The sequence below is a fragment of the Podarcis cretensis genome (assembly GCF_951804945.1).
Source record: "Podarcis cretensis genome assembly, chromosome: 2".
Classification (NCBI taxonomy): Eukaryota; Metazoa; Chordata; class Lepidosauria; order Squamata; family Lacertidae; genus Podarcis; species Podarcis cretensis.
Window position 1 is genome coordinate 108,327,603 of NC_137171.1, and position 14,943 is coordinate 108,342,545.

General features: G+C 46.6%; 1 protein-coding gene across 1 annotated transcript in view; it reads left to right on the plus strand.

Annotated features, from left to right (window-relative positions):
- Nucleotides 1–14,943, plus strand: part of LOC307210924 (kyphoscoliosis peptidase-like) — a 41,227-nt gene that overhangs the window by 18,830 nt on the left and 7,454 nt on the right. Inside the window, exons 3-8 of the mRNA XM_079967129.1 lie at nt 565–619; nt 1,670–1,788; nt 3,815–3,923; nt 4,434–4,551; nt 6,021–6,155; nt 8,052–8,188. Coding sequence (XP_079823255.1) covers nt 574–619; nt 1,670–1,788; nt 3,815–3,923; nt 4,434–4,551; nt 6,021–6,155; nt 8,052–8,188 — 664 coding nt within the window. The 5' untranslated portion in view covers nt 565–573. The remainder of the gene's footprint in view (nt 1–564; nt 620–1,669; nt 1,789–3,814; nt 3,924–4,433; nt 4,552–6,020; nt 6,156–8,051; nt 8,189–14,943) is intronic.

Genomic DNA, 14,943 nt, shown 5'->3' on the forward strand with positions numbered 1-14,943 from the left:
CTGAAGCATCAGTTAAAATTCTCATGAAATAAATAAAATAAAGAAATTAAGGCCAGCTATGAATGTCACACTGGTGTAAGAGCAACATATCGGGGATGGGGAATGTGTGGCTATATGGAGATCGTTCTCCCATCAGTCCCAGTCAGCATAGCCAATATATGTTTAGTAAGGTAAAGGGACCCCTGACCATTAGGTCCAGTTGCGGCCGACTCGGGTTGTGGCGCTCATCTCACTTTATTGGCCAAGGGAGCTGGCGTACAGCTTCCGGGTCATGTGGCCAGCATGACTAAGCCGCTTCTGGTGAACCAGAGCAGCGCACGGAAACGCCGTTTACCTTCCCGCCGGAGCGGTACCTATTTATCTAATTGCACTTTGACGTGCTTTCGAACTGCTAGGTGGGCAGGAGCAGGGCTGAGCAACGGGAGCTCACCCCATCGCGGGGATTTGAACCGCCGACCTTCTGATCGGCAAGTCTTAGGCTCTGTGGTTTTGCCCACAGCGCCACCCGTGTCCCTGTTAATATATGCTTTAATGTACATCTATTATCTCATCCCAATTCTGTAGGTTTCCAAGATGGGAGAAGGACAAGGATCAACGCAACCTCCGGAAAATCTGAATAGTAAATATCAGTTCTTTCGCAGAATCACAGAATTGTAGACTTGGAAGGGGTCCTGAGGGTCATCTAGTCCAACCCCCTACAATGGCAGGAATCTCAACTAAACCATCCATGACAGATGACCATCCAACCTCTGCTTAAAAACCTCCGAGGAAGGAGGACTTTCTGAGGGAGTCGGTTCCACTGTTGAACAGATATTGCCATCAGAGTGTTATTCCTGATGTTTAGTCAGAATCTCCTTTGTTATGGTTATATGTGGCCATTGACCTGTATTTCAAATGTAGGGAACTTTGGGCCCTCCAGATATTGTTGGGCGGCAATTCCCATCAGCTCCAGCAAGCAAAGCCAGGGGCAAAGGATTATGGGACTTGTGGTTCAGTAGCATCTGGAGGCCCAAAGACCCCACAAACTTGCTGTATATCAAAGTTAGCCTGCTCTCCTCTGGTGTGCTGCAGGACTCTGTCCTATCATCGGTGTTAGGGGAATGGGGACAGTTTTACCCTCACCTATCAGCCCAGTTTCCATCACTTGTTACGTTGCCATTATCGTTCTGGAAATAAGCCTACAGTTTATGTTCGGATGAATGGATATTGGAGGGGGGTGCAATGGCCTTAGCTGCTGGGGTGGAGCTTCCCTAAAGAGGTAGCAACTATTGCAGGAGGATGTGAAAACCATGCCACTCCCGCCGCAAGTTCTGTCTACATGTGTCCAGGAGTACAGCGGTACCTCGGAAGTTGAACGGAATCCGTTCCAGAAGTCCGTTCGACTTCCAAAACGTTCAGAAACAAAGGCGTGGCTTCCGATTGGCTGCAGGAAGGTCCTGCAGCCAATCGGAAGTCACAGAAGTCGCCTCAGACGTCCGGGTTCCAAAGAACATTCACAAACCGGAACACTCACTTCCGGGGTTGTGGTGTCCAGGAGCCAAAATGTTTGACTCGCAAGGCGTTTGGGATCCAAGGTACCATTATACTCTTGTTAGATCAGATCAAAATCCTGTTTGCTCCAGCACTGTCTCCTTCTCTCACTTCTTCCCTTTTTCTGCTGGACTTGTAGGACTTTCTCGACTGAATATTTCATGTTTGTTCATACTTTGTCCATGGGTTGAACGCGATAAGAAATCAATGCCGATAGACTTGGCAGAGTTTAAGGAACTGGATGCCTACGCACAGAAGGTTTGCTTTCTCTTATTGTCATATGTTCAGTGTAGAATAATAGTCCAACAAATAATCTGCTAGGATGCTCAGGTTTTCAATGGGCATTTGGAATTTGAGAGTACTTTCAGGTAGACACTCCTGATAGGAGGCAACTTATTCTGTCCACGTCAAATAACAAACTTTGTAAGTCACAATACGGTGCTCCCATTTTCTGCATGGTTAATATAAAAAGTGCCTCTTCACGAAGGCTGCAAATACCGCCCTCCCCCCCGAATACCACAACTGTTGTTTATCCCTCATAGAGCTAAGATTCGCATCACCCCTTAACTATGGTTCACAGGATTATTTGAGGGTGGGGCTTGTGCATTAATTGTACAATATGGTGTGGAGTACGCAGTTATACAGTGGGACCTCAGGTTACATACGCTTCAGGTTACAGACTCCACTAACCCAGAAATAGTACATCAAGTTAAGAAATTTACCTCAGAATGAGAACGGAAATCATGCTCTGGCAGTGCAGCAGCAGCGGGAGGCCCCATTAGCTAAAATGGTGCTTCAGGTTAAGAACAGTTTCAGGTTAAGAACAGACCTCCGGAACGAATTAAGTACTTAACCCAAGATACCACTGTACTTAGATATTTGGCAATAACATTGCTTTGGCAGGTGATAACCAGTGCTATTTTTCTAGAAAAAGAGGTGCCAGAATTTACCACGAACACCTTCCTTGTTCTCTTAAAATGACAATGGCACCCAGTGGCATAGCATGGGTTGTCAGCACCCAGGGCACTGCAGTGAGAGAGAGTGAGTGAGCCAGGTAGGGGCAGAGAGCTACGAGTGCGAGTGCGCCCGGTGCGGCCGGCCCCCCCTGCACCCCCCACGCTACGCCACTGATGGCACCCACTTGAGAGGTGCTGGAACTGAATTCCTGTGAGTTCTGGCTGAAAAAAGACTCAAAAGTCAGGTGAGAATCAACAACCGTGGTTGTGACTCAGTGCTGATTCCCCAATCCTGCCAGGTTCCAACAGCAGTAGCCAGGGCAGTGCCGGATTTACATATAAGCTAAACAAGCTATAGCTTAGGGCCCCACTCTCTTAGGGGCCCCCAAAAAATTTAAAAGGAAAAAACACACACCTGGATATACATTTCCAAAATATAAGATAAAAAAACAAAATAAATCCTACATTCAGCAACAGTGTTTTGTGTTGTGTAGGCTCCTATGATGCAAGTAATGGGCCCCGCCTGCTAGCCTGCTCCCTCAAATATCACTGGTTTGCTCATTTCTATATATAGGGTACAGTGGTACCTCGGGTTACATACGCTTCAGGTTACATACACTTCAGGTTACAGACTCCGCTAACCCAGAAATAGTACCTCAGGTTAAGAACTTTGCTTCAGGATGAGAACAGAAATCGTGCTCTGGCGGCGCGGCAGCAGCAGGAGGCCCCATTAGCTAAAGTGGTGTTTCAGGTTAAGAACGGACCTCTGGAACAAATTAAGTACTTAACCCAAGGTACCACTGTACCTACATTCTGCATGGACTGGTTGCATGACAACATGTGCAAATGGCTTTAGATACCCATTAGGTCCATAACAGCATATATTCAGCACAAAAAACCAACTCAATTTGTTGTTGACAAAGGACAGCTGGACATGTAAAGGGCCCCATTACCTTCAGTAGCTTAGGGCCTCATCAAATGCCCTCCCCATGTATGCCATTGCCCACCCACAGGTAGAATGGGGAGTTGCGCACCCCTCCACCAGCGGAAGCTGACAGGGCTGGCTGGCTGAATGCTTCCCCACAATCCAACACATGCACATGATTGTTCAGCTCAAACACATACACTTAATCGCCTGTGCAATCCTGCGCATTTTGACTCAGAAGGAAGCTCCACTGAATTCAATAGCACCGAGCGTCTTGTAAGTGCCTGTACAATTGCACCCTAAATTTTCTTTAAACAAGTGGCAGCCTTAGGTAGAAGGAAGGAACTGGGTACCGCTCCTCCATATTAACTGCTACCAAATCTATTTCCCTTTTGTGAAACAGGTGGATGTCAAGGATACTGTGGGAAACCTGGTGAGCGTCTTGCTCCAAAAAGCCCACAGTGACCTGGAGAAAGTCCGAGCCATTTGGGTGTGGATTTGCCATCATATTGGTAGGTGGAGATGCCACCTTTTGCATTCTGGCGTTCTTTTGCCTCTGACAACTGCCCACAAGTCCCCATCCTTTACCTAACTGTAGAAAAAAGTCAGCGCTCTACAACACAAGCAGCAAAGCTGTGTGTTGGTGGCTGCTGTTTCTTTTATTTGGATAATCTGCAGTTAGGCTTGTATACACCATGCCTTTAAAGCACATTCTTTACCCTCAAAAGAATTATGGGCACTGTGGTTTGCTGGGAATTGTAACTCTGTGAGGGGTAAACTATAGCACCCAGAATGCTTTGAGGGAAAGAATGTGCTTCAGATGTGCTTTAAAGGTATTGCGTGCAGATAGATGAAGGCACAATGAAATAGCTTTTCAATAACTCCCCGCCTGGACTACGTTGCTTCAGCTGTTTTTGAAAACCTGGTGTCCCTGCCACACCAAGTGTGACTGTTGCAGCCCCTTTTTCATTGTGCGTTGCAAACTTTGGGGTGACATTTCACAAATCTCTTTATTTCTCCAGAATATGATGAGGAAGGCTGCCGTGACAGAGAGAAGCTGGCTTTAAAGCCAGCCGATGTCCTTCGGTCAGGAAAGACTATTTGTTCTGGATATTCTCTACTCTTTGCAAAGATGTGCAGGTAACTCTTTTGGCCTCAGCCATCATGGCAAACAGCTGTTATTTGGCAGGGACGGTGGGAGATCTGCAGAGCCACAGGTTCCCCACCCCAGCACCAAACTATGAATGCTCCTGAAGGAAACTTTTGATATATCATATGATAGCTCAGTTGGTTAGAGCATTGTGATGATAACACCAAGATTGCAGGTTTGATCGCTGTACAGTTGGGCTGCCATATGTTTGGAATTTCCCAGATATTGCCAACATTCATCCATCGGAAATGGTGTCTGGGTGAATTTTTGGGGAAGTCGGTTTAAAATGTCTGGGGAAACCTGGTTGCATGGCAGCCCATATTGGAAGTGTTGATTATTTGGAGATTTTCCCAGAAAAGCAGAACAACTTTGCCCCCCAAAAGCTCAACCACCCTACCACATGGGACAACTGCATATTCCCGGACTAGAAGAAGGCATATACAGTGGTACCTCGGGTTACATATGCTTCAGGTTACATACGCTTCAGGTTACAGACTCAGCTAACCCAGAAATAGTGCTTCAGGTTAAGAACTTTGATTCAGGATGAGAACAGAAATTGTGCTCTGGCGGTGCGGCGGCAGCAGGAGGCCCTATTAGCTAAAGTGATGCTTCGGGTTAAGAACGGACCTCCAGAACGAATTAAGTTCTTAACCCGAGGTACCACTGTATTCACTGGAAATCCTGCTTGGTCCCTCCCCACCAAACACTGCATGTACATTAAAAAACCCCTTCTTACTGCCTGAAAAGCATCAGCTAGATTCCTCACTCCTTCTTTTCAAAATATAAGCCGATTCTGCTTATAACATGAATTTATACACCAGTGCAACATACAAACTACCATGCCTTTATAGCAGGAGTGAGGACCTGGGCCTTCCAGGTGTTGCTTTGCTACAAGTCCCATCAGCAAGCATGACCAATGGCAACGTCCAGAGAGCCAAAGATTCCCCCTATGCAAATGAACGAGACAGGCTGCAGCCACAATTGGGCCTGTTAGCACTTACTGAGCCATGGTTTTTCTGCAAAGTAAAGTACAGTGGTACCTCGGGTTACATATGCTTTAGGTTACATACGCTTCAGGTTACACACTCCGCTAACCTAGAAATAGTGCTTCAGGTTAAGAACTTTGCTTCGGGATGAGAACAGAAATCTCGCAGCAGCGGCATGGCGGCAGCAGGAGGCCCCATTAGCTAAAGTGGTGCTTCAGGTTAAGAACAGTTTCAGCTTAAGTACGGACCTCCGGAACGAATTAAGGACTTAACCCGAGGTACCACTGTAGTGGTCTCATGCGGAACTTCTGTTTTCTCCATAAAAATCCCACTCTCCTTATCTCTGTTGTGGAACAAAATGAAGGATGGCCATTCCAGTCCAATAAAACAAAACAAAACAAAATAAAAGCAATGAAAGGAGCCAGTCCCCTTGGCAACAAGGGTGTTCCTGAATACCTTTCTTTCCCCCTCAGTCTTGCAGGGATACGGTGTAGGTATTTGGTCGGCAGAACAAGGAACATGAAGAGGCACGCCTGGAATGCTGTTTATCTTGATGGAAAGTGGCATCTTCTGGACTGCACATGGGGAAGATGCGGGGTCCTTGGCAGGTACGTTGCGGGGAAATAGAAAACCAATCATAGTGTGGGGCACCATGATGTACAGTGGTACCGCAGGTTACATACGCTTCAGGTTACAAACTGTGCTAACCCAGAAATAGTGCTTCAGGTTAAGAACTTTGCTTCAGGATGAGAACAGAAATTGTCCTCCGGCGGCACAGCGGCAGCAGGAGGCCCCATTAGCTAAAGTGGTACCTCAGGTTAAGAACAGTTTCAGGTTCAGAACGTACCTCCGGAACAAATTAAGTACTTAATCAGAGGTACCACTGTAACCTGGTTGACTTCCTTTGTTTTCCTGGGTTTTCTGTTTGGCTTGGTCCACTTCTTGGGGTTTGTGATTGGATGGCCAAAGGGCTGACCATTATAAGCTGGTGGAATAAGAATTACTGTATTTTTCGCTCTATAAGACGCACCCAACCATAAGACACACCTAGTTTTTAGAGGAGGAAAACAAGAAAAAAAATATTCTGAATCAAATCTTGTTGAAGAGGAAGGAGGAGGGAGGATCAGGCTAAGGAGGAACCACCGATCCGTTCGCCCCTTTGGGGAAGCTGGATCTGCTGGCTGCCTAGCAGCATTGTCTCTGCTGGGGGGATCGGAGGAGGCAGACGAGACGAAGCAACACTCTTCAGCGAAGCAGGAGGAGGGATGGAAGGGAGCCCTTAAGGAGCCCCTTCCTTTCTTCCTCCTGCTTCGCTGAAGAGGCGCTGCTCTGCTGAACCCGGCAGAGCAAGAGGGAGAGCTGCGCAGTGCCTCTTGGTCTGCTGGCTTCCCAGCGAAGCAGAATGAGAGACGAAAGGGGCTCCGTAAGGGCTCCCTTCCGTCCCTCCTCCCGCTTCTCTGGGAAGGCAGCACAGCAAGAGGCACTGCGTAGCTCTCCCTCTTGTTCTGCTGGCTTCAGCGACAGCTGCGCAGCCTGCATTTGCCCCATAAGACACACACACATCTACTCTTACTTTTTAGGAGAAAAAAAGTGTGTCTTATAGAGCGAACAATACGGTAAGCCATTGGCATGGAACATCACAGTGGCGGGGGAAACAAGGAAACTCCACCATCCTCTATCTTCTCAAATGGTTCATTTGAGTATGTTGGGCTATGCGTGCAAGATTTGGGGGTTCTGGAGGTGGGTCATTCATTGCAATGCAGCAGACTTCTTCAATCTGGTGCCCTGCAGCTGTTTTCAACTCCCATCACCCAGTGCCGGATTTATATATGAGCTAAACAAGCTATAGTTTAGGGCCCCGCTCTCTTGGGGGCCTCCCAAAAATGTAAAGGAAACAAAAACTGGACGTACATTTCCAAGATAAAAGATAAAAAACAAATAAAATAAAACCTACATACAGCAACAGTGTTTTGTTTTGTGTTGTGTGGGTGCCCATGATCTAAGTAACGGGCCCTGCCTGCTAGCCTGCTCCCTAAAATATCACTGGTTTGCTCATTTCTATATACAGCTGGACATATAAAGGGCCCCATTACCTTCAGTAGCTTAGGGCCTCATCAAACCTAAATCTGGTCCTGCCATCACCCCTGACCATTGGACATGCTATCTGGGATTGATGGAATACAGAGTTCAGTATCATCTGGAAGGAATCAGAAGGCTAGTTTAGAGTCTCCCCCAAAGCCTAAACTGTGGCTAATGTTGACTATGGTTTTTTTAAACAAGCTAGCTTGATACGCTATGGTTTGAATTTGTCAGTCCATCCGATGTGGGCGAGAAGAGAAGTTATAGGTGCTTGAAACCTTTCATAGCCAAGAGAGGAAGGAGGTGGGGGAAAGTGTGAGCCCGGGGCTCACGTTGGTTCATTCTCAGCATTCTAAACTGTGGTTTCACTTGCCATCTGAACTGGGCCTGTAAGCATTCTAACGCTGTTCCTTGTCCTTTTGCAGATGCAACGACTACTACTTCCTTACACATCCTGTTCTTTTTGTTGAGAATCACCTCCCGGATGACCCCAAGTGGCTGCTCCTCAAACAGATAATGATGTGTGCAGCAGTTGCATTTATTTCCAAAAGAAAGGCGCAAAATTAAGTACAGTGGACGCTTGGGTTGCGGACGTGATCTGTGCGAGATGCACGTCCGCAACCCGCATCACTCGCAACCCGCCTCTGTGCATGCACGGGTTACGATTTAGCACTTCTGCGCATGCGCAAAGCGCGATTTGGCACTTCTGCGCATGTGCGACTGCCGACACCCAGAAGTAACCCGTTCTGGTACTTCTGGGTTTCGGCAGTCCATAACCCGAAAAAACGTAACCTGAAGCGTCTGTAACCTGAGGTATGATTGTATGTTGGAAATCCTCATATAAATTTCTGATGCTCTTGAAGAAAAGCCCTGCACTTCACTGGACCATAGGTCAACAAATAGGTGACAGAAGAAATATTCTAGGCTTTTGATGGGGATCTTTTTACTCTTTAAAATTTATTATTATTATTATTATTATTATTATTATTATTATTACTACTACTCTTTAAAATCAAGGTGTGTTTGTACTGTCTGATTTGCTGCCCTCTTATACTTGTAAATCTTGCTGTCTGAAAATATAATCCTTTCATTTTCATTTCATGCAATAAACCAATTTTTCTTTCTTCCTCCTGTGTGTGAACTTATTGAGACATAACATTAAGCATGAATTCATAACAGACATGTGTTTAACTCCAGTAAAAGATCCTAAAACTCTTGGGAGTATGCATAGAAATATGTGTGCGTGATCGACTTGCATACAGGTCCAGACACACATTTCGTAGCAGTATGTTTTCTTGAAGTTATTATGAGCCTTTTAGTATGAGGGTGAAATTTTCTGCACTGGACCCGCTCCCAAACTGCTTTCTGTTGCATGAAGAAAACATGTCATTTTCCAGGCACTACATTGGCTCCCGGTACGTTTCTGAGCACAATTCAAAGTGTTGGTGCTGATCTTTAAAGCCCTAAATAGCCTCAGCACAGTATAATTGATGGAGTGTCTCCACCCCCATCCTTCAGCCCGGACACTGAGGTCCAGCTCCGAGGGCCTTCTGGCAGTTCCCTCACTACGAGAAGTTACAGGGAACCAGGCAGAGGGCCCTCTCGGTAGTGGCGCCCGTCCTGTGGAACGCCGTCCCACCAGATGTCAAGGAAATAAACAACTACCTGACATTTAGAAGACACCTGAAGGCAGCTCTGTTTAAGGAAGTTTTTAATTTTTGATGTTTTATCGTGTTTTTAATATTCTGTTGGGAGCCGTCCAGAGTGGCTGGGGAAACCCAGCCAGATGGGCGGGGTATAAATAATAAATGATGATGATGATGAAGAAGAAGTCAGCAGGGCATATCCACCCCTCCTCACATTTTTTAAACGGCTTCTGTATTTGGCTAATTTTCTTACCTTTGAAAAAAATAATTATTTTTTGCTCTTTCATACCTTCAGGAGCTTTTCCCCCAAAAGGAAACTGAGCAAGATAAAATTTAGCTTCTTTTAAGAGATAAAAGTGCTTTAATTTTCCCAAAGAAGGTTCATTTTGTTAAATAAAGATCCACATGAAAGTTTTTGAATTTTGCTTGAATGGCAAATTCACGTGGAGAGGCCTTGATAGAACACGGTTGTTTACAAAGGCACATTTCAGCAGTATTGGGTGCTTGTTCCCTGCGGCAAGGCAAGAAACCTTCAGCTCCTAAGGTCACATTTTGTATCTTTAGAGCAGGGATGGGGAACGTCCGACCCCTGGGAAAATCTTGCCGCCAGTTCAACATTTGGGCCATATGACCATTCTTGGCAAACCATGGCCAACCCCCTCTACACCTGCTGTCATCCAGGTATGAGTGGGGCTTGACTGATAGGGTTGTGGCTTTCCAAAGCTGCTTTGTGCAGCTCCCAAAATATCTGCCAGCCTGCTGGTTGTTAGGGGCCTCTGAAGCAATGCAGAAAGCAGGGACCCTTTGCAAAGCAGGATTGCTCCCCCTTCATATCAGCTGATCTAGGGGAAAAAAAGCCTAGTGTGTTCGGCTGAGCCATGGCGCTCCTGGCAGAGAGCTCTCTGGTGTGCCAAAACTCAGCACTAAGCAAGATTGTGCCCACACCCCTCATTAGGAGAGGGGGAGGTCTTCTTAGTGCTGGTTCAGCAGAGAGATTGGGCATGCCAGGCTCCCTGCAGGGAGCTCACAGGCACTCCTGAACTGAGCCCATAAAAAGGAAGGAGAGAGAAGTCTCTTTTCTTCCCCTTGAAGCTCAGTCTTGCTGTGCTCTTAAAGAGAGAGGTGGAGACTCCCAAAGGCTTCTCCCCCACTCCTGTTATGCCTGATCTAATTGAAATGCTAAAACCGGTCCTTATAGTCCTTTCCCCTCTTCCCTTAAGGAATGCGGGTGGTGCTGTGGTGTAAACCACTGAGCCTCTTGGGCTTGCCGATCGAAAGGTCGGCAGTTCGAATCCCTGCGATTTGGTGAGCTCCCGTTGCTCGGTCCCAGCTCCTGCCAACCCAGCAGCTCGAAAGCACGCCAGTGCAAGTAGATAAATAGGTACCGCTGCGGCGGGAAGGTAAACGGCTTTTCCGTGCACCCTGGTTTCCGTCACGGTGTTCCATTGCGCCAGAAGTGGTTTAGTCCTGCTGGCCACATGACCCATAAAGCTGTCTGTGGACAAACGTTGGCTCCCTTGGCCTGAAAGTGAGATGAGCGCTGCAACCCCATAGTTGCCTTTTACTGGACTATCCAGGGGTCCTTTACCTTTTACCTTATGGAAGTGAAAGGGATTTTGACCCACAGACAGATGCTGATAAGGATCTAGAACATAGAACCAAAAAGATCCCCCATCCCTGCTGTGATTAATTAAGCTTGCAGTGGTACCTCGGGTTACAGATGCTTCAGGTTACAGACTCCGCTAACCCAGAAATAGTGCCTCAGGTTAAGAACTTTGCTTCAGGATGAGAACAGAAATTGGGTGGTGGCGGCACGGTGGCAGCAGCGGGAGGCCCCATTAGCTAAAGTGGTACCTCAGGTTAAGAACAGTTTCAGGTTAAGAACGGACCTCCAGAACGAATTAAGTTCTTAACCTGAGTTGCCACTGTATAAGGTATCTAATTACTAAATATTTCAGCTCATAACTATCATAAGTGTTATTGGCCTAAGCCATGGGCAGGCAAACTAAGGACGGGGGCCAGATCCGGCTCAATCGCCCTCTAAATCTGGCCCACAGACGGTCCGGGAATCAGCGTGCTTTTACATGAGTAGAATGTGTCCTTTTATTTAAAATGCATCTCTGGATTATTTGTGGGGCATAGAAATTTGTTCCATTTTTTTGTTCAAAATATAGTCCGGCCCCCCATAAGTTCTAAGGGACAGTGGACTGGCCCCCTGCTGAAAAGGTTGCTGACCCCTGGAAGCTCATCTGAGTTTGTTCGTAACCTAGCTTAACCTAACATATTGTGATGGCCTCCAATTTGGATGATATTAATAGAGGGTGGGTAGCGCTGTGGGTTAAACCACAGAGCCCAGGACTTGCTGATCAGAAGGTTGGCAGTTCGAATTCCTGCGTCGGGTGAGCTCCCGTTGTTCAGTCCCTGCTCCTGCCAACCTAGCAGTTCGAAAGGGCCCGGTCTTATTCAACATCTTTATCAACCACTTGGATGATGGACTCAAGGGCACCCTGATCAAATTTGCAGATGACACCAAACTGGGAGGGGTGGCTAGCACCCCAGAGGACAGGATCACACTTCAAAACGACCTTGACAGATTAGAGAACTGGGCCAAAACAAACAAGATGAATTTTAACAGGGAGAAATGTAAAGTATTGCACTTGGGCAAAAAAAAAATGAGAGGCACAAATACAAGATGGGTGACACCTGGCTTGAGAGCAGTACATGTGAAAAGGATCTAGGAGTCATGGTTGACCACAAACTTGACATGAGCCAACAGTGTGACGCAGCAGCTAAAAAAGCCAATGCAATTCTGGGCTGCATCAATAGGAGTATAGCATCTAGATCAAGGGAAGTAATAGTGCCACTGTATTCTGCTCTGGTCAGACCTCACCTGGAGTACTGTGTCCAGTTCTGGGCACCACAGTTCAAGAAGGACACTGACAAACTGGAACGTGTCCAGAGGAGGGCAACCAAAATGGTCAAAGGCCTGGAAACGATGCCTCATGAGGAACGGCTAAGGGAGCTGGGCATGTTTAGCCTGGAGAAGAGGAGGTTAAGGAGTGATATGATAGCCATGTTCAAATATATAAAAGGATGTCACATAGAGGAGGGAGAAAGGTTGTTTTCTGCTGCTCCAGAGAAGCGGACACGGAGCAATGGTTCCAAACTACAAGAAAGAAGATTCCACCTAAACATTAGGAAGAACTTCCTGACAGTAAGAGCTGTTTGACAGTGGAATTTGCTGCCAAGGAGTGTGGTGGAGTCTCCTTCTTTGGAGGTCTTCAAGCAGAGGCTTGACAACCATATGTCAGGAGTGCTCTGATGGTGTTTCCTGCTTGGCAGGGGGTTGGACTCGATGGCCCTTGTGGTCTCTTCCAACTCTATGATTCTATGATTCTATGAAAGTATGTCAAAGTGCAAGTAAATAAACAGGTACCGCTCTGACGGGAAGGTAAACGGCGTTTCCGTGCGCTGCTCTGGTTCGCCAGAAGTGCCTTAGTCCTGCTGGCCACATGACCCGGAAGCTGCATGCCGGCTCCCTTGGCCAATAAAGCGAGATCAGCGCTGCAACCCCAGAGTCGGCCACAACTGGACCTAACCTTTAATAGAGGGTTAGGCAAATTCATGAAGAAGAGAGCTATCCATGGCCATAAGCCAAGGAGGCAGCAAGGCTTCTGAATACCAGCTGCTAGAGATCACAGGAGGAGAGAGGGCTCTTGTGCACGGATCCTGCTTGCAGTTGCTGCTATCCCACGGGCCACTGTGAGAACAAGAGGCTGTTCTTATGGAGGAGAGGTAATGAGCAACAGAGACACCTGCCCTATCTTTGTTCCCCCATGCTGGGAACTTGGACACACTCCAGCTAAAAACATCTTATGATTGCCATTTGTTTTCACTTCGCAGGTGCCATTCCTGCTACTCCTCTGTCTTAATGCCAAGGTCTCAAGGAGGGGGGTGGTGTTGGCAACCTCAGATCAAACCACGCTCTGCCCTCACCTTCACCCTCACTTTGGCACTTCGTTCCTGGATGAAAGCGCTTAATTGTTCATCCTGCAGCAATACTTTTCCCTCCAAAGCAGAAAAATAATCACTCGGACGTCTTCTACATCAAAAAGGTAACCAAGGCATCTTAATTTGCTTGCGTTACTTTGAAAGAGGGTTTGGGAAGCTCACCAACTGACTAGGGTTGGGAACTGTCTAATTACTAGTAACTAGTGAAATTTGAAGACTGGGATTCTAGGCAGGAGCTGATTTTAGGCACAGATCCTGCAGGGTAAACAACCCAGTAACAACCCAGTGGAAAAGGGGTTGACGCTTACACAGCTAGAGGGGGGAAAAGCAGACTTCTGACTGTAAAGAAAACAAATCCCTTGTCTTATTAACGTACAAAACTTAATAGGATCATTAAATTATATTTGAGTGTACGGTGTAGAACTTATACATGTTATCTAGAAAATGGAATTCATGGAAATTAATACAAAATAAAATATTTGAAAGTAAGGCACCTTAAAAGGTAAAGGGACCCCTGACCATTAGGTCCAGTCGTGACTTACTCTGGGGTTCCAGCACTCATCTCGCTTTATTGGCTGAGGGAGCCGGTGTACAGCTTCCGGGTCATGTGGCCAGCATGACTAAGCCGCTTCTGGCAAACCAGAGCAGCGCACAGAAATGCCGTCTACCTTCCCGCCGGAGCGGTACTTACTTATCTATTTGCACTTGATGCGCTTTCGAACTGCAAGGTTGGCAGGAGCAGGGACCGAGCAATGGGAGCTCACCCCGTCATGGGGATTTGAACCGCCGACCTTCTGATTGGCAAGTCCTAGGCTCTGTGGTTTAACCCACAGCGCCACCCGCGTCCCTCTAAGGCACCTTACACATGATTAAATTCAAAGGCGATTTGGCATTTCTTCATGACATAGACTAGCAAAACCATCATTTTCAAGACACAAGCCTAGTAGATCTGGAAATAATACCTGATGATCTGATAAAATCGAGAGTCTTTACTTGGACTTTGTTATTTTAACTCACGTGCAACTACTCATTCTACATGCCTATTTTATAGTTGTGTTTTTCACCTTTTGATTTCCTCCTGTTACAACTGTCCTCTCTGTTTGGGACTGAACAAGGGATCTTCTGCTCTGCCACTAAGCTGCAAACCACTAAGCTGTCACTTAGTGCAAACCACTAAGCTGCAGAATTCAGTGCAGTGTCTTAAGCTCAAACGACAACATGATGCTTAGGCGATTGCCTTCCCCTCTGCAACATCCTTTTTTGTGTTTCCACTCCTAGGGATAGTGCTGTAAGGTTTCAGACCATCTTCTATTGCCATCTTGTGGCCAATAGGAATTCAAATAGGGGCTTGGGTGTTGTTTTGTTTAAAAAGAAGTACAGTGGTACCTTGGTTCTCAAACACCTTAGTACTCAAACAACTTGGAACCCAAACACTGCAAACCTGGAAGTAAGTGTTCCGGTTTGCAAACTTTCTTCAGAAGCTGAATGAGCTCCATTTTGAGTGCCACAATTCCGTTTTGAGTGTTACGCTTCCGTTTTGAGTGCCACAATTCCGTTTTGAGTGTTACGCTGAGGTCTGTCTGTTTTTGCTATTTATTTCACGTTTTTGTTTTGGGGGCTTTTTTGTTTTTGTTTTTGTGACTGTGTGGAACCCAGTTCA